Source organism: Crassostrea angulata, chromosome 8, assembly GCF_025612915.1.
Source record: "Crassostrea angulata isolate pt1a10 chromosome 8, ASM2561291v2, whole genome shotgun sequence".
Lineage (NCBI taxonomy): Eukaryota > Metazoa > Mollusca > Bivalvia > Ostreida > Ostreidae > Magallana > Magallana angulata.
Genome location: NC_069118.1, coordinates 19,609,407 through 19,630,250, shown reverse-complemented (window position 1 = coordinate 19,630,250; position 20,844 = coordinate 19,609,407). Strand labels below are relative to the sequence as shown.

The window sequence follows — 20,844 nt, the reverse complement described above, 5'->3', positions numbered from 1 at the left end:
GTGTTGGAAAAACACACTTTAACGTTTTGTCTTTTTGTGCTGTATGTTTGAATATATTTGAATATCCAACTATATTTTAACACTACGAATCGATTTTGTAACGTACAGTCAAATACATTTCATCAATTACTGATATAGCAGTATCGTCGGAAAAGTCTAATATCTTAAATTTGCATAAATGATAAATACTGCTCAGACCCCAACCCCCCGGAAGACATCAACAATATTTTTACTCTTTTGAAAAAAATTTGGGTTCCGTGCATTTTACATTTTAGTAAATTAATGCGCTTTGTTTCCCTATACTTTTGATCGCGGTAAGCTCAAAGCGCTTGGGACATACACCGAACGTATTTTTCAGTTAATTTGTCTTTGTGAAATAATACAAATCTAGAAATAAACCCTATCCATCCACATTGAAACATGAGGAGTCTAGTTTTTATCTAAACATCTGACTCAACATTGACACAAATCAAGTTAGACTTGTATACCGATAGACCGCTTTCGAGGTTAGGGTGATTAATAATGAGATTAGACCGGTTGTTTGACACTTTTACTTATTCGCATGGTGCATTGTCCAGTTTAGTAATTTATAGTCATCATTGTATAAAATTGACTTCATACAGGTACATATAAAGCAAAGATACAATTTCATAAATGAATAATGCATGATTAAACACAAAAGCCAGTAACGGGTAACCTAAATACACACATGCATGATTTTAAAACAATGGTTTTGGGTTTAAGATTAGAGAAAAATCGTACTTTTATTTGAATTTTATTTGAAAAATGAAGATGAATTGTAAGAGAGCAATTTAGTTTTAATATCATTGTGTCAAATAATGTTCCGAATTAAAAACTCTTCCTTTTAATGTTTGAAATTCTTAGAACTGATAAATCAATATTTTCAAATTCTGTTTTCTTTACTTGAAAAACTGGGGGGAAAGTATAAAGGGACGTTAAAACAACATATTGCATTATTGTTTATCAGTACCGAGCATTCAGATCTTAGGATGTGTGTATATACAAGTACACCTGTGTCTGTCACCTTATTGTTCCCAATCTCGCTACCGTGCGCAGCAAATTGTGGCTGTATACGGTAGCTATTGAATAATCACTTACTGGCCATTCAGATCTTAGGAAGTGGTGTATATATACATGTACACATGTGTCTGTCACCTCATTGTTCCAAATATCGCTACCGTGCACTGCAAATTGTCAAGAAGGGCTGTGTACAGTACCTATTATATAACCACTGACCAAGTGAAAAAATATGTCAACATCTTCTCCTTTAAAAACTTTAACTTCAATTGTTAAACATGTGTTTTCAGGTTATTTGATCTGGTGTTAAATAAAACATTGATGGATAAAAGATTAAATTAACCGCTCTAAGTTAATCTAAATAATTATGCATTGTACGAGGGTCAATCAAAAAATACGAAGGCAATATGTCTCTCCATCACATATTTTTCTTGAAAGTCATATCTAACAGATAAATATGTACACCAACACTTATTTTTTTTATATTCAAAGTTTAAGCCGATTTGATAAAACGGTATCTTTGTTACCTCTTTGTATAAATAACATGTTTTGTCACCACGGCGCATGGTAACGTTCAAAACATGACGTCAAGCTAAAACACGCAAAGTTTATAAATATACCCCATCTTTATATCATGCTTAGTCTCTTGTGTCTTAAACCTTTCAATTTAAAATGGCACTGTGTCACTAAACATCCTATTTACACAAATTTGTTCAAGAATCATAAGTTAGTTCTCCAACGTCCGCGTATCTCTTTGTTTACAGTAAGGATAACCCTAAACTTCGGTTGACGTTACTTATTTTTTTACTTAATATTCTACTCTCTATCGGACTCTTTGATTTTCAAAATACAATTACTACCCCCCCCCCCCCCCACCATGTATTTCAGTTAAGCACAAACTTGCAAATAATAGTTGACTTATATTTTGCACCATTAAACATTTTCAAAGTTTGTGTCGGCTTTCCCCCAAGTTAAATGAGTTCTGTTTTTACTTCGCGGTGCGCCGTGACGTCCGGCGACATCAATGTTTTTAGTCAATTTTAAAGAGGACTATCTGTCTTTAGTTACTAATATCTGTTCAACAAAACAATATCTCCCGTCATTATTTGGTACACAGAATACCATGACTGTACTAAATTTGAGGTTTCAACATTATTTTGTTTTAAGCCCAATTTATAAAGATATTTCTTTCAACATTATTTTGCTTTATTGTTAACATAATACAAATTTTGATCGTGCGCCGTGGCCTCATTTTTGCATTATAAGATTCTAAACAACTCTTAGAAATAAGGGAAAATATTAACTTTTTTCTTGCAAATTGTTTAAAACTATGGCTAAATTATGTATATCAAATTAAGTACTGATTTGACGTTAACTAACATAGCTATGACAAAAGTCTTCGTATTTTTTCATTTGGTAATGAAATTAGGACTGCGAGTTAACTTATCAGGAAATAAATTCCCGTGTAAACTATAAGGAAATCTAATTCAAAATCAACACAAAATCTCTCTCTCTCTCTCTCTCTCTCTCTCTCTCTCTCTCTCTCTCTCTCTCTCTCTTGTCCGACAAACTGTACAAATGTTGGTGTAAAGTTAACATGGCTTCTTTACCATGACACCATACACCTTGTAATAGTTGATCTTTTTTTTTTAGCACGGTCGGTCTTACTTCCGGTTATATAGCCTTACATTGTATCCCGCATCACATTTTATATACAAATGGTTTTCTTACATGTGATTATCTGCATATGGCAAACCATATTGAATAAAAACATTAAGATGTTTTACGACTGAAATAACAAAAAAACCGTGGCATTCTGAGTCATTCGCATCCAACATCCACCTCCAATTCCACCCCCTTCTTATTTTTACAACACAGTTTTATGTTTAACAAGAAAGTCCCATATTAGATTTTTTTTATTATGACAATTTTTCTTATCATAATGTTTTGTTAACATTAAACAAATTAAATATAACAAACCCAGTTAATACTCTAAAATTAATATTAGTCTATCTAAACTTTACACTGTATCTAGGTACCTTATTTATTAATGGTGAAAAATGATATAAAAGAAAAAAGATCAGGTAAAATTTCATTCAGTAAGAGTAAGAACAATAGGGTCAGTACTTATCAGTACTTGGCTCAATTTCTCCTTCACTTAAAAAAATACATATAGAATTGACATTTTCATTTTAATAAGTTTTTCAGTACCGTCAGTAAAAAGTGTCAGTACTTTTCTTAGTTTATCAGAACTGTCTAAATTTGCCAGTACTTTTCTTAGTTTCCCAGTACCGTCAATAAAAACGCCATTACTTTTCTAAGTTTATCAGTAATGTCAGTAATTGTCAGTAGATGCCTAAGTTTATCAGTAAAAAATGGAATGTCAGTATTTTTTTGACTTATTAGTGTGATTTGAATGTTGTCTACTATCAAATATAATTTAATCATGGGATAGAAAGGAAATATTCAAATGAGGTATGTTTTAATAAAAATTAAAGATGTAGCACAAAATATAAAATTTACATGCTGTACATACAAATGCAAAAAATTCTATGTTTATAGTTATTTCTTACCTTAATTACAAGTATCCAAATGAGTATAAACTTCAGCCCAACCATAGTGAAACGGTATGTGCACCATTTGTTATTAGATAACTTTATTAACTGATATGTTATCTGGAGATATGATATCAACAAACTTAATAATCACCCTGTTTGCTACGTCAGTGTAAATCAGATTACAAACTTTATGTCTGCATGATAGTTAATAAAATTAATTTAAATTGCAAAGTAAAAAGGGGAAAAAAAGAATAATGACATTATGGTTGAATCAATGTTTTCATGTATTTACTTTTTTGTCCTGATTTAACTTATTCTTTCATAAACAAACTCTTAATAGATTAGGATGTAAACATACAGGTACACCATGGTGTCATAAAGCAGTCAACTATCTAATGGCCGCTTATATCTAATAAATCACACCGCTGCGAATGTTATTGTCATTTAAATTTCGACCACGTTGTTTTGTAGTTTCGCAGGAAAAATCGTGCCTAGTGTTTAAAGTATAATTCCTAGAATCTAACTACTTGTAGTCAAATAAAAAAATCTAGACGTTTATTGATTTTAAACTTTATTTCGATTAAATCGTGCCTAGTATAATCTTTAAAGTATAATTCCTAGAATCTAGCTACTTGTAGTCAAATATAATTATTTCCATTAAATAATGGATAAAATGGGTTCTAGTAATAAATGTGACAATAGAAAATATAATTGTTTCTGCTCTTGCAACAATTAACATGCTTAGTAGCGAACCCCTCCCCCTGAGGATTAATATTCGATCCGCGCCTGACCTAGTATTAGCATCAATAGTGAAGCAGACTATACTATACAAATAGTGACTGGGGTTTAGGACAACATTGATTATATTAGCCCCCGAGGGACGAAATATTGCCCGACGCAAAGCGGAGGGTAATATGTTCGTACCAAGGGTCTAATATAACCAATGGTGCCCGAAAACACAGTCAACATTTGTTTTGTTATATGAAGAAAAAAAACACACCAAAAATTGAAGATATTATTTGAAAACAGATCGCCGGAATTTTCTCAGCTTAACAAAGAATTCACGAATTCAATTTTGTAAAAAGTTCATTTCCAAAATATCCTCAGCATTAAACTGTCACCGGTGATATTTCGCTGCCCGTAACAATTAACATACCTATGTTCTACATGATTGAACTCTAAGTACTTTGCGAATCCTTATATCCATTATGAAAGCAAACCGTCACATTGCTTGTCACAATGTCCGTTGTTTACTTGCTTTGACTGACTATCTATTATGACGCCACTTTGTTTTGGAGTCGTGAAGAGTTATTAACGTCATCGTTTTCGAATCAACAAATCGACAAAGAAGCGATTAATTGAAATAGAGGGAGCATTCTTTAGATATTGTTCCAAGCCGGTCAATATTAACAATATATTGACCGGTCAATATTTTTCGGACGATATAATATTACAACTAGTAGACTAATTGTTCTCGAACAATTAGAGGTCTTTCCACCTGATTGTTTTTTATGTTTGAAATAAGATTGCTTCGATAGAATAAACTATTTTTTCTGCGTTACTTCATTAAAAAAAGTGTCACACGATTCAGTTTGCAAATTTTTATTGCTTGACGACCTTGACCTTTGACCTTTATGTCATTTTCATCTGACAAGGTAGACGCTTCAATACCAAGTGGTCCGATGTATCTATGATTATTGATTCAAAAGTTATTTGTGTTTTTATTGAATGTTCGAAACTTTCAGGGGCAATAACTGCTAGAAAGGGACTTTGGACCCTGTCGATATGAAAAGATTGAAGAATCCTCTACGTATACTGAATACATTATTGAAAGTTTCAAGTTTCTATCTCTAACAGTTAATGAGGAGTAGCGATAACAAATATTTTGTACAATAGGGGCAATAACTCTATAATTGTTACATGGTAAGGGTCAGAGGGTGATATTTTGAAACGTCTTAAGATGTCCTACTACATCCATGAAAAAGTTTTTCTCTACCATCCTAAACAAAAGAGATACAAAAACGCATTAATTAAGAGATTTCCAAATGATCTTGACCTTTGACCCTTATGTCATTTTGTTCGGCCAAGGTTGACGCTTCCATCCCAAGTGGTCCGAAGTCTCTATGATAAGTAATAAAAAAGTTGGGAGATTTTATAGAAATGTAAATACTTTCAGGGGCAATAACTACTAGATGTGGACCTCAGATCCTTTCGGTATGAATGGATTGAAGAACCGTCTATGTGTACTGCAGACATTGGTAAAAGTTTCAAGTCTCTATCTCTTATGGTTTCAGAGGAGTAGCGATAACAAACATTTCGTACAATAGGGGCAATAACTTTGTGTTTATTCAAAGGTATGAGCCGAGGGGCTATATTTTAAAATGTCTTAAGATGTCCTAATACATCAATGAAAAAGTTTTTCTCTACCACCCTTAACAAAAGAGATCTAAAAACTCATTAATTAACAGATTTCTAAATGACCTTGACCTTTGACCTTTATGTTATTTTGTTTGGCCTAGGAAGACGCTTCCATCCCAAGTGGTCCGAAGTCTCTATAATAAATAATAAAAAAGTTGGAAGTGGTTTTATGGAAATTCAAATACTTTCAGGGGCAATAACTGATAGAAGGGGGTCTTGGATCCATTCGGTATTAGTAGATTGGAGAACCCTCTAAGTGTACTGAAGACATTGGTAAAAGTTTTAAGTATCTATCTCTTATGGTTTCAGAGGAGTAGCGATAACAAGCTTTTCGTACACAAGGGCAATAACTTTGTAAGTTCTGGGAGTTATCAAGCAAAGGGTCATTTGGTACCATAACTTTTAATGGCCAATAACATAAAGAAAAAATTGTTTCAATATCTCTAGAAATAAAAAAGCTGTCCCTGGAAAAAAAGAGAAGAAAAAAAATAAAAAACATAAGAAAAACAAAAGGTCTTTCACCTGAAAGGTGGAAAGACCTAAATATTGACTTTTTGTCTATATACAGATATATATATAGTGAGAATATACTACTGAATATAACAATATTTTATGCAAATAATAATGATAATGATAATGTTCCTTGAAATTGCTCGATATACTAAGTTTTAATTCAAAACAGGGCACCCATTCATTTTTTTAAAAGCATGGTAATGCACCTTAAGGCATCAAACATAGCTATGATTTTATTAAGCAACCCAATGTTTATATTTTCAACCACGTGTAGAGTGGTTGAACACGAACAATAACTCTGTTTTGAATATTATAGTTTAGTTTAAGTAACCGCTTAATGATGAGGGAAGACATATATCTTAATACATTTTTATGTTTTAACATAAATCAAAGTAAAATATGATATGAAAAACGACCAGTACTTACGTATTTAGAGAATATTATCCGAACACACATAAATGTACTTCCGCTCGAAATTTCACAGGAACTTAACGAATATCGGGAAAGTCTCGTGAACTTTCATTCGAGCAATTCTGGATTCATTACATACTTGATGACAACGATAAAGAAAAAAACATTCTGAACATATTCACAGGGGTGAATCAGATTACACGACTTTTAATGTTTTAACAGTGTCACTGCATAATAATTTAAATATAACCAAAGTGGTAAGACTTTTACCTCTCTGTTTGAAATTAAGCTAATCAGTGGCAATATCAATCTGGAAATATTCAGGCAAAAAAAAAAAATAATGCAATAAAGCACTTACTATCACATTTAAAAAATATGGCTGCATGGTGGTAGTCTTAGGGATAACTTTATCGTTTTTAGACATAAACTTCTATGGAGTATAAGATAATGCTTAAATATTACAGCTAATATATTAGAATATTCTCCTTACAAAAATTTAGTTTATGACCAAAAATATCAGGTTTAAAAGTTTAAAGGAAATGCATTAGACATTTTGTTAACTATCAACCCTCCTTTAATGCTTTCTATAATGTTAAATTTCGGAAACAAAATAGCAGATACATCGCGAAAGTCTGGGATTTAGTGTTTTCAATGTAGCAAAGTTTTCGATCGACCACGAAATAATTAACCATTAGAATATAATTCTATTGAATTGAGATTTCTTGTCATAGTAAAGCAATATCATACATTTTCATTTGTCATTTATAATCTAAAGAGAGATATGCAGCATGTGATTCTTTTTTTTTATTGAAATATTACATTAAAACATTCTGCGCTGGTTCACAAGGTATTTAAAACCTCTGTTTGGGTATTTAAAGATTTGATTGCCATGTCAAATCCCGACTGTTTAATAATCACCTAGCTGGCTATAAATATACTGTAATCAGTGTGTCTAAACATTTCAAGGATATTGAAGAGGTACACAGGCCACATCGTTCACCTGAACCATAAAAGCCATCACAGGTCAGAAAAGCTTAACCAAATAAGAGTTAAAAATACAGAATATATCTAAACAACTAAGTACGGTAAACCTTGCTTATAAAATTTTCCTCTTTTTTCTCCAGATAATTTTAACTCGGCTATGTTAAGGCTGTGTGAGGCCTATATAATATCGGAAACGATACTGTTTTAATTACCGATAAAAAAAAATATTTACTTGGAGATTTAAGACTTTATTACATAATTTAAAAGCGATATAGAACACTATATACATGTATTTAATGCATTTTTTTTAAAGCCATCTGTACTTCTTTATCACGTGACATGCGTCTTCTACTACATAAAATGATCTATAAAAATTGCATCGGTGCAAGTGATTAATGACATTAAATTGAAAATTTTTAGGAAAAAATCCTTTCATATGTTATCTTTTTTATAGGTCTTGCTGGGGTTCATGAAAGTATTTGGTTTATTAAAATTATTACCAAAACCTCAAAATTAGGCACATATGTCTTAAGCGCGATTTACAAACCATCTGGGGAATTGGTAAGTTTTCTTCTAGCAGTATTCACACTGATACTTACTTTTCTCCAAATTTCAATCAAAATATATTATTGATCTTTCACATGTGCCAAATGATGTTTTTTGGGGCTTTTTTAAAATTCATTAATATCCCTCCATTCATTTGTTTATACATAACAAGAGAGACTCAAAAGAACTAGTTTATGAAATTGCCTTACACGAAGCGTTAAAGCTGTCGATAATTTGATACCCAATATTGATAATATTAAATTTAGTATCACTAGTATCATCGACAACATAATGATATGTAAAGGAAACAAGCTGTTTTCTTACGGTTTAGTTTTAACGGCTTTGGACAAATTACATTTTTAAGTAATGCATTACATTCCCATTACTTCATGCATTTGGGCATTAAATTATCATCATTTAATTTTCTTGAGGTATTGCTCTACATTACCATTACATGAGTAAAGTAATGCATTACCATTACCATTACTTTGTAAAAATTTAAGTCAATAATAATTTTTTTAAAGTAAAGCTAAATAAAGAGTAACTGCAAATGTACACTTTTTTGCTCACCTGAGCTGAAAGCCCAAGTGAGCTCTTCTGATCACATTTTGTCCGTCGTCCGTCTGTCCGTCCGTCTGTCCGTCTGTCTGTCTGTCTGTCCGTCTGTAAACTTTTCACATTTTGAACTTCTCCCCTAAAACCACTTAACCAAATTCAACCAAATTTGGCTCAAAGCATTCTTATGGAAAGATGAAGATGAGAGAGAGAGAGAGAGAGAGAGAGAGAGAGAGAGAGAGAGAGAGAGAGAGAGAGAGAGAGAGAGAGACAGAAAGTAATTATTTTCAAATGGGCAAATAATAGAAGAGATTTAAGCCTACAGAGATAGTTTTTAGACATTGTATTTATTTTTGCTTTTTAAAGTGCATGTCTGTCCTCTATTTTATTTGAACGCTGTCAATAGAAGGATATTGGGGTTTTTAGCACTTCTTAAAACAATAAATTATTTTGATACTTAATATATATCTAGAGAGCATTTTGTGTTGTCGACACATTCTTCACTGTAAAGAATCAGTTGAATGCACAACTAATTGGGGTAAACTTTCCTAACGATTTCAAACTCTCAATTACAACACTCTGAAAATGCTATTAAATTGTGTTGTTATAGCTAATAATATTGACAATTTAAACAGGGATTTTAAAACATTAATAACACAATTCAAACATTTGAATTTTAAGAATTTTTTCTTTCTTCTTTAAAAAAGATTCTAATTAAATACAATTTCAGTTATACAATTCATCATGATTTTAAGAATGAACATGCATAAATAATCATGACAAAGAAAAAATAATGCCTTGTTATGCCGGTGTAATGAAGAATAATGACCCCCGTAGAATAATGACCGGGGGTCATTTTTCGACGTAGAATAATGACCCCCCTAGCTGAAGAATAATTGGACTTTTCTGAAGAAAAATGACCCAGGTGTTATTTTTCTTCATGTTAAACATGAAGAAAAATGACCCCCATAGAAAAATGACCCCCCCCCTCCCCCCCGTATTGGTTACCCCGTTAATAAAACTCTGTATATAGTTTTTCATATCCATAGCAAGCACACACAAAACACTCTTACATTGCCACAAATTGATTGTTAACAATTACGTCACTTCTCTCGTCGACATACGGCGGGAAATGACGCAAATAAAGAAAGATTCATACACAATGAGGATATTGTGTGATTTAAATTAACGAACAATAATAATGAAAGAATAATTGTTGTAATAATATAAGCAATATTCATTGGTGAATGAATTGTCAATCTTAGAATGATACATGTATATATCTTTATGGAAAAATACTAAGGGGGCAGGTATATGAATACTTCTTATTTCCATTTCATGAGGAAAGTGATTTTAAAAAATCACTTTGCGTTTGTTTTGTTTTCTTCTACGTAATACATGAACACCATATTCTAAACATTTGTTGTAATGTTGTATTTGTGATCATGAATAGACTTTATTCTTTTATAGCAAATGTGTGAAGAGTACCTGACTATAGTAAATCTTAATAGATAATAAACACTGATTGATTATAGTAAGAAACGATTGTTTCTAAATGCGTTGATAAAAGGTTAGGGCCTATGTTAGGGGTTTATATCCCCCTTGATTTTGATCACACGATCTTTATTGTATCCAAAGTAATAGTGTAAATCCTTAATGCCCGTATAATTCATGAACAATATGAAGAATATAGAGGACCAGCCACGATTGGACGAAGTTTCAAGTCTGTTGGACGCGGTAATTTAATATAAGGTTCACATAAGTTTTGTATTCTAGTTTGAATTTGTTTCGACTTGTGGATTTTTAGTAAACCGTAAAAGTTACTGGTTTTCACCTCAAAGTTGAGTAGAAAATCTTCTTGTTTGTCTGTTAGATTTTTAGAAAACTTTGTAACATATTTCTTAATTCTAGACAAAACCAGACTTGAAACTTCAAGTTTCAAGTCTGTTGGACGCGGTAGTTTAATATAAGGTTCACATAAGTTTTGTATTCCAGTTTGAATTTGTTTCGACTTGTGGATTTTTGGTAAACCGTAAAAGTTACTGGTTTTCACCTCAAAGTTGAGTAAAAAATCTTCTTCTTTGTCTATTAGATTTTTAGAAAACTTTGTAACATATTTCTTAATTCTAGACAAAACCAGACTTGAAACTTCGTCCAATCGTGGCTGGTCCTTCCTGTCCAACACAAAGACTTAGCAATTTCCTAGACAGTATACTTAAACCGCTCTGTAAAATAATACCGAGCTATATTCGGGATGACATGGACTTTTTAAATCATATACCAAACACCGTCAAAGATAATACACATCTAGTGAGTTTCGATGTTACTAGTTTATATACAAACATACCTCACAACCTGGGCGTTAAGGCCATTGACTACTGGATAAATAAAAATGAAAGCATTCCACAATCAGGATTTTCGAAAGAATTTATTCTTGAGGGAATTTCACTCGTACTGGAAAATAATCAGTTTTTCTTTGATGACAAATATTTTCTACAGACAAAAGGAACAGCCATGGGAACAAAGGTTGCCCCCACTTACGCTAACTCGGTTCTTGGTTACCTCGAAGAAAAACTTACTTCAGAGTGTAAAACATCTTTTGGAGAAGAATATGCCCTATACATAAAAAATAACTGAAAACGCTACTTAGACAATTGTTTCATTTTTTTGACAAAATCACTGGACGACTTACAAAATTTCCACAAAATTCTTAATTCTCTACACGACAGCTGACAATTTACAATAGAAATTAGTGAAAAAGAATTACCATTTTTGGACATTTTAGTGATAAAAGAGGGAATGAAAATTAATACGGATCTTTTTTACAAGAAGACAGACTCTCACCAATATTTGATTTTTGATTCATGTCATCCTCATACAAAACGAAACATTCCTTTTAATATGGCCCGGCGTATCTGTACCATCGTTGTAGATGAAGAACGGAGGAAAACAAGACTGTCCGAATTTAAAACATCTCTTACTAGACAAAAATATCCGATACAGCTCATCGAATCAGCAATACGTAAGGCGACAGAAACACCAATTGCAGAACTTCGATCAATTAAACAACGTGAGGAAAGCAACAATACCAAAATTCCTTTTGTTCTCACCCACATCCCGAGGAATCACAACATGTTTAAATCAGCCAAACAGTTGTTCCCTATTTTACAACAATCGGAAAACTTACAAGAACTGATCCAGCCTAATGATATACTTTACAGCAGACGGCAACCTCCAAATCTGAAGAACATTCTTACCAAAGCCAAAATCACTTCAAACCCCGTAAAAACAACTGTAACTAAATGCGAGGATCCACGATGCGGGACATGTCCTTTTCTTCAAATCGGCCCATCCATAATGTTCAAGAACGGTATGCATGAATTGCAAATCCAAGAACCTGATTTACTGCATGACATGCCCTACTTGTGGTGACAACTATATAGGACAAACTGGAACCAAACTTGCGGATAGAGTGCGCGTCCACAAGCAGCAGATCAGAGACCCATCTGTGAGGAACACACCATGCAGCGGCCATTTCGATATATGCGGAAAGGGAATGTTTTATATTTTCCCTTTTTATAAAGCGAAAGAAAATAATGAACAATTGCGTAAAGCTAAAGAAAATCAGTTTGTTAAACTCTTTAAACCTAAGTTAGATTCTTAATATTATGTATTTTTAACATCTGCAGATCAAAAAAATAATTTGCCATCAGAATAGAACATTTTTTAAAATATTTGAATTCAGTGCATAGAGAATTATTCATACTTTTTCCATATGACACCCTGTATCAACCCGAGACACTAATATCAGCCAGAGGGCCTAATAAGTCATTTTTATTCCAAAATTCAGTGTAGCCGAAACAACACGTGAATAACTCAGACGTTTTGTGACGTATGAATCGTTGCGTAAATTGCTACCTTATTCTGAAGAGAAAAAAATCAGAGGAATTCAGAAATGGTGCGATACGGATTCGTATCAGCACTGCAAAATCCGCTTGAGCCCCAGAGACTGATAATGGTAATATAAAGTTAGCTGTATAGCATATGCAAAAACCTGTACTTATTACTAAGTATGTAATAAATTAATATAAAACTTAAGCTAATTGTCTGTCCAGGTAGTGTTGTAAGTACACGTATGGTGATAGTGACTTTTTGTTAATTTATTTAATTCAAGGACCACAAGATATTGTTGTTTATGGCATGTACAACTTTTTTTGGAGGGGAGGGATTGTTTTGTAAGTTTGTTGGGTTGACTTTAGTATTTTGCAGTAAAACGAAATAGCTGATTTAATTTGTAGGCTTTTCCTAGTAAACCAGCAAAGCTTGAGTCGGATGAATGCACGCTATTACAGTGGTTGCAAGGGGTTCTTAAAATATCTTATCCAGTTTGACACTAACTGTAATATTTAGCTTCAACACGCAAACCATTATTTTGACAAAGAAAAGTGTGATATGGATGGTATTTAAGACTGCATTTACATGCATATATATCGAGGAAACATATAAGAATATAAGGACATTATATGATATTAGTACCCATGGCTCATTGTGTGCTGATATACTAAAGTCCCGATAATTTTCCTTTTTTTTCTAAATGTTTTAGCCCTTCTAATTACTCTTTTGCATAAGAACCATTGGCATCCGCGATAAAACATTCATACTACCTTAACTACCTATGGATTTCTAGGTCTGAATATCTCAAGATCAAAATAAATATTATAAATATGAATTAAAAAATGCAATACTAATAAAAATGACTGATTTATTTATTTATTAATCAAAAAATATGATATATATTCTATTTTTGATTCTAATTATTTCTATCTATATATTATGCTAGCATGTATGGATGCAAAATTAAATATGGTCATTTATCATATGCTCGCAGTTAAAACCAGTTATTTGCCCAGAGCATTTGCAGACGTATGACCCATGTGTATTTAAGCAACTGCCGCCATTTTTACAAGGAGACACTAAACACTCATCAATATCAATGTCGCAATGTCGACCTTTGAATTTGTCGTTGCACTGACAGTGATATGTATCCTCTAGGTCAACGCAAGTAGCGTTGTTTTTGCATGGCATAAAAGAACACAATTTGACACGATTTTCACAGTGTTTGCCTGTCCAGAAAGGGCCACATAAACACGAAAAGTTGCCTTCACTATTCACACAAGTCCCGTATAATCCACATGGAGAGTACCTACATTCGTTAACATCCTCCTGGCACGAGTCCCCTTTCCAATACTTAGAACATGAACAACTATAACCATTAATTTTGTCTACGCATTTTCCGTTATTCTTGCAAGGGCTTGATAGACATTCGTTGATATTTTCCTCGCATTGTGACCCTTCCCATCCGTTTTCACATAAACATGTATAATTTCCTCCTGTATTATTCACACAAATTCCATGTCCGTTACACATATCAATAGAACAATTATTTCGTGTTTGACAACGATTTCCATGGAAACCATCAACACAGTTACACGTATAGCTAGAGTTTCCATTAAGACACGTAGCGCCATTTTGACACCCATTATTGTAACAATAAGTGTGTTCACAATTTGTCCCAGTGTATCCTGGATTACATGTACATTTGTATTTATTGTTGTTGTTATGACATGTACCATGATTTGAACAGTCTATCTTGTAACATTGATCTGTTATTTCACAGTCTGTACCTATATAACCGCCAATACATCGACATTCGTAGTTATTAATTTTGTTATGACAGGAACCGTGGAATGAACAATTTTGGTTATAGCAATGATCGAGTACATTACAATTTGTACCTACATATCCTGTAGAACATGAACAGTTATAACCGGTATTCGTGTTGGAGCATGTTCCATGTAAACACGGGTTACTATAACAGTCGTTTGTTAGTTCACAGTTTGTTCCCCGATATTCTGGTTGACATTGACAGGTAAAATTCGATGTTTCATTCTGACATCGACCGTGGCTGTTGCAATTTTGATGATGACAATAATCCCGTGTTTGACAATGATTATCTATGAAACCATCAGCACAGATGCATGTGTAGTTAGAGTTTCCACTGAGACAAGTTGCGCCATTCTGACATCCATTATTGTAACAATAAGTGTGTTCACAATTTGTCCCAGTGTATCCCGGATTACAGGAACAGCTGTATGTATTATTGTTGTTTTTACATGTTCCATGGTTAGAACAGTTCCTATCATAACAATGATTAACCGTTTCACAGTCTTTGCCCATAAAAGTTTTATTGCAATTGCATGTATAGTCATTAGTTCCACTAATGCACACCCCGTTTTTGCTACAAATCTTACCAAAACAGAAGTCGGTAGATTCGCAATCCTTGCCTACGTATCCCTGAGAACAGTTGCAATCGTACCCATTGTATTGCGGCAAACAGACTCCGTGTCCAGTACAACTTTTACCCACGCAGAGTTTGTAGGTATTACAGTTTGGGCCAATGAAATTATCTACGCATCTGCATGAGAAACTTGAAACATTATTGACACAGATTCCAGCATTTTCACACGGACGGCTGACACAATAGTCAATTTGATCACAATATTTTCCGGTATAACCCTTTGGACATTGACAGGTATAAGTTGATCGATAGTTAACACATGTTGAATTATATTGACACAAATTGTTAAAGCAAACATCTCTGTCGAAACAGTCTGTTCCAGAATAACCGGAATTGCAACGACACACAGGTTTTCTATTACTAATGGTACAATATCCATTGTTGCTACAAGAAATACCGTCACAGGTAGTACCAATCAATGTTTCACAGTTTTTCCCTGATATTCCATTTCGACAATGACATTCATAACTACCGATTTTATTTATGCACTCTCCTCCCTTGCAAGGTTCCATCAGACACTCATCCGCATCAAGATGACAATTTAAACCGTAGACAGAAGCATGGCAGGTACAGTGGAAACTACCAACAGTGTTTGTACATGTTCCCCGGCTGCAGAAATATCTTGCATTGCATTCATTGACATCCTGGTCACAGTTATGACCAGTCCATCCTGTTTAACACAACAAATCATGATTTTGAATTATCTAATAAAGTAACTCCAAATATTTTTGCTTGAATATATAAACATACCCGTTTTACAGTAGGTGCGTCCATCAACAACACATTTGTTTGGATTACCGGGACAGTGAACTGAGCAGTTTAGTCCATAGTAACCTTCAGAACAGTAAGCTTTGTATGAAATCTGAATTCTGGAATAAATACAAGGATTGAATGTAATTCGTTTCAATCTTTAAATTACAATGAATATCACTATTTATACACAAGTCCAAAGAAATTGCTATAAGATAATATTTTTTTGCTACAGTTACAGGGTAATGCTTTTCAAGTTCTTACAATATTTCAAAAACGCTTAAGTCTTTTGTCGTTAACGTTTACAAGATTTACACTCCATAAAATATTTTGCTTTCTTCATCTCAAGATGAAATTAAAATAGAGGATAGACAAATAAATAGATTTTATACTTATTGTTGCGCCACAAAGTGGTGACCAGCGCAACATTTCTTTATCAATTTTGTTAATAAACATATACTTCTCTGATCACATTACGATTTAATCCTTTAGTAAACCATTTTTTTTGTTAACTTAAAACAGGTGGTAGAAATTAAAAGTTTATAAAGAGTATACGAAAATCTCAAATACATGTAATAGGACCAAACATTTATAGTAACCACCCAAAACTGAACTTTTAATTTGATAATAATTTTGCAATGCGATGTAAACAAACAATAATAACAGTTACTCAAAACGAGCAATCCTATTGAAAGAAACCTTACGTAATAACCGTTGTTCGTAAGGAGCAATAATATAGACACGGTATTAAGTAATTGTATTACATAATTTCTTACAAAGTGATCATATATGAAAGAAATAAAAAGTAATGATTAATGATGGGCAAATAACGGCAATGTAAAGAGAAGTTGGTTTTTAAAGCATGGTATTTGAATATTCATTTAAAGCACTGATCAGCACCTGCCAGTATTATGTAAAAATACTACAGGAAAAAGATCAAAGTTTTTTTATTGCATCTCAGAACTTCTAGTGCTACTTTTGTTGTTCTTCGATCGTTAATTAGACATTTGGAATTCTTTAAGAAATTCATTTCTTTACGAAACCTCTATATAAGAATGTAAATATAAACAAACCTAAATCTATTTTTGTCGCTGAAATAATTTGCTACCAACTTCTTCTGCTGCCAGTTCTGAGACAATATGTTGTGACCTATCCTTAGGTTGACGTCAGAGAACTCTGTCTTGTAGATGAGTGGCCGAGAGGATGTTTGTAGATCTCTCACGGTAACTGAGATCTTGTTTCCATGTTTACTCTTCAAAGATATTTGATACGCGATTATATATTTTAACAATATGCTTAATTTTCAACAGAGCGGATACATTAACATGTTACAGGTTCATTTTACTCAGTCACAAGATATTTATGCACTTTATTTTTTTTAATTATTCGATATCAATATATGCCTCAGGGTTCAATCGGTATTTATTCAAAAATATGAAAAAATCGCAAGAATTTATATCCCTTTTGAAACACCTCCTTGCTTGTTAGGTAGAAATACACAGTCAAATAAATATTTGGGGATTTTGCATTGCAAAACACATGAAAATTGCTGGATTATAAACGTTCAAATGAAAAAAGTGTCTAATTTCTTTATTTTAAATTGCACCAAAAACCCTTCTGTTTTGATTTTGTGAATTTTTTCGAGTAAAAAGAGATGACAAGTTAAAAAAGAAACCATTATATTTACATTTTCTCTATCAATGAGTTTTGAAGTATTTTGCTGAAAATCGTAAAAGGGTAAGAGGACCTGTTACTTTGGATATACAACAATTTAAACAAAATTAATGATTAATGATACTTTAGTGTATTACCCAGCTATCGACTTCCAGATATTGAGGATTAGTTGTATTCCCAACTTTTAATCCATACACAACATCATTTCGTATCATATCAAGTGTCGTGGTAAAGCTGGTCAGACAAAGATAGCTTCTGTTCCTGTCATAAAAATAACAACGAGCTACAAAAGCATTAATGTTGTTACTTACCGTCAGATACAGACAGTTACAGTTAAGCTTGTAACATTCTGTAAATGAAAAGATAGCTTATTTAAATGTATATAAGTCGTTTTAAATGAAAAAAAAAATTTAAGAGAACACAGTTTTCATTTTTCCTTTAAGCTACAAAAGTTATTAACTTTCTGCAAATTATACAGTTTAAATAAAACGTATTTAAAAGTATTAAATATAAATTCGAATTTATTTATTTTTTGACCGGGCCAGTCAAGAAACGCCCAACTTTGACATATACATTAGTACGTGTTGTGGCAAGCTAATTTTAAATGAAAAAATGAAATGAAAAATTGTGAATTATTGTATTGTATGATAAGTATATATCAATATATTTGTTTATATACAATTATATACAATTTAAGGTAGGTCCCTACTCAGGATTCTTGTGGTTAAAATAAGGTTTTTTTTCATAAATCAAGTAGAATAATACCTTATGTAAAAAAAAAACAAAGCCCAGAAATACATGTCTTAACTATTTACTTTTATCAATACAGTCTCCAGAAGATGCATACCCCCTTCTTCGATTACATGATTTCAACCAAACAAAATATTTGGCTCATATTAAAAAAATTTAAAGCAAAAGAAAGTTTCAAATGTTTCAATTTATCATTAAATATGTACGAAAGTAATAACAAGTGTTATTATCATCATTTGATTGATTATAATGAAATTTTATAATGAAATGTTACAAAAATGTTATTTCAAAATTTTTACATAATTTCACATTTTTTAACTTATCCTAAACATTTTATAACAATAATCTGTTCAATCGGGGTGGGTGATGGTGTCTAATGTGCAGTTCACGCTATTCTAAGGGTCTTCTTAAAAAATATTTTTTCAGACTTCAAACAATTATTGTAATTATCATAACATTGATGCAACAATATTTTTGTGCTATTAAAACGGGAAAAAGGGGGATCAGCCCCTTTTTTGACATCCAGCAGAAGTTAACATTCAACGAATTTACAAAGTCTAAATATATTATGGTTATCTATTCTGGATTCCCATGAGCCATTTACGTTGATTATAATTTGATTTAGGTTCAATTTTTCTGCCATTCAATACAAAAGTCACTTCTCTTCAAACAGCTTACCTAAGGCATACAGTGAGGACGGGTTTACACAGTTTGGTACAGTTTGTCTCAGATACACTCTGACAACAGGCACCACCGTTGAGTCGTCCATCGCTTTTCACTGCATCGATATGGACAACGAAGGTTACCTTTCCTTGAAATACCTAAAACCGGAAAAACACAATATTTCTTTATTTTGAACTAATACTTTATATTGTTCCATGAAGATTATCTAAATAGACATTCATGTATGGACATCGTTAGTGTGACTGTATGTATTTAGATACTGTGTTTGTTGTTTACCAGAAACAAACATTTCTGCATAAAAATGTCTCTTTTTGTCACATATAAGCTTCGATTGTTTTAATTTCGAGTATCATCGGTCATGCTAACTGATTTTTAAAAAAGTGATATCAGCAACAAAAATCGAAACATTCCCACAAAATAAGATATTCTATCGTTCCTTCTATCATTCACAAAAAGAAATATAAAACAGAAGTCTAGGATGAACATATAATGTCAAATAATACACTAAAACTATGATCGGACACCAATATATAGTGTAAAAATGAGAATGTGGAAATAGTGAATAATCATTTTTGCGGAATTCCTATACCAGCATAGTTTTTTTTGGCGGAGGGGGTGGGGGCTAGGTCAGGGGTAATTCTTCCGAGTAGTTATTCTAAACCAGGCCCATCTCCCAAGGAGGAAGTTTACTCCAGACCCTTTTTCCGTATTTGGGTTTATCATACAGCACAGGTAATACAATGATTGGTTCTTTTCTTTTATGAAGAATACCAATAAGTAAGCAAATACATCTAGATACTATAACAAAAGCTACAAACATATACGTAGTTATTTACTAATGTCTTTTATTTAAGAGTTAAGTAAGTCAAAAACAGTATTTATTACCTGCTACCCCCCCCTCCAAACAAATTCTTTTTATATTTCTTAAGTTAATCTAATCTCAGTAGATTAACTAATTTCAAAACACAAGTATACATAAACAAACTAGAAAATAGATTATAAAAAATCAATGGGTATTCAATGTTGAACAAATAAACAGCGAGCTAGAACATGCTGGCATTTCTAAGATTAAAATATAACTGTTTTTGTTCATGTGTATAATTTCTTATCATACTTTACCTCAACTTGAAAAACAAAACAGCATAACATCAATAAAAAAGTAGATCCAGTCATTTTAAGACGGTTTTTCAGCGACTCGCATGAAAATTATATTTGACTTAACATTCAGACCTAAACAAGATAATTTTGACAACGTTATCAAATAAAATTGTTATTTTGTTTGCTCTGATAAAGTGGTTTTATCAGTTACTGTAGATGTTAAGATAAAAAGCTAATATATTTAATTTAAAAATAAACAAGTCAATTATTCTACTTTGCAAAAAGCTGAATTCATCCTCGATTGATAGGACGAATATAAAGAGAATTCAAGCATACATTACAAGTGGAATTGGGATCAAATGTAAACTTTTGATACTTTACACTTTGATTTGTAAAACTTAACTTCATGATATGTTCAGCAATATAATGATATTTATACCATATATTTCCAAGTTTATAATTGTTCAAAAAATGAAAATAAACGCATTCAAAGATATCTTTTGATTT

At 32.3% G+C, this 20,844-nt stretch overlaps 1 protein-coding gene across 1 annotated transcript; it reads right to left on the bottom strand.

The window, feature by feature from the left end:
- Positions 1–13,858: 13,858 nt before the first annotated feature.
- LOC128159721 (fibropellin-1-like) lies at positions 13,859–20,439 on the bottom strand. Its single transcript, XM_052822904.1, has 6 exons — positions 20,359–20,439; positions 19,234–19,376; positions 17,943–18,066; positions 17,205–17,383; positions 16,132–16,250; positions 13,859–16,051 (listed from the first exon to the last, which is right to left on the bottom strand). The coding sequence occupies exons 1-6, from the start codon at positions 20,410–20,412 to the stop codon at positions 13,881–13,883; spliced, it is 2,790 nt and encodes a 929-aa protein (XP_052678864.1). The 5' UTR covers positions 20,413–20,439; the 3' UTR covers positions 13,859–13,880.
- Between the last annotated feature and the right edge of the window lie 405 nt (positions 20,440–20,844).

Excerpts from the sequence above, each read along its gene's own strand:
- LOC128159721 (XM_052822904.1), bottom strand. The coding sequence starts at position 20,412 with ATGACTGGATCTACTTTTTTATTGATGTTATGCTGTTTTGTTTTTCAA. Across the intron at positions 16,251-17,204 it reads AGCGACAAAAATAGATTTAG|AATTCAGATTTCATACAAAG; the intron begins GTTTGTTTATAT and ends TATTTATTCCAG. Across the intron at positions 16,052-16,131 it reads ACGCACCTACTGTAAAACGG|GATGGACTGGTCATAACTGT; the intron begins GTATGTTTATAT and ends TGTGTTAAACAG.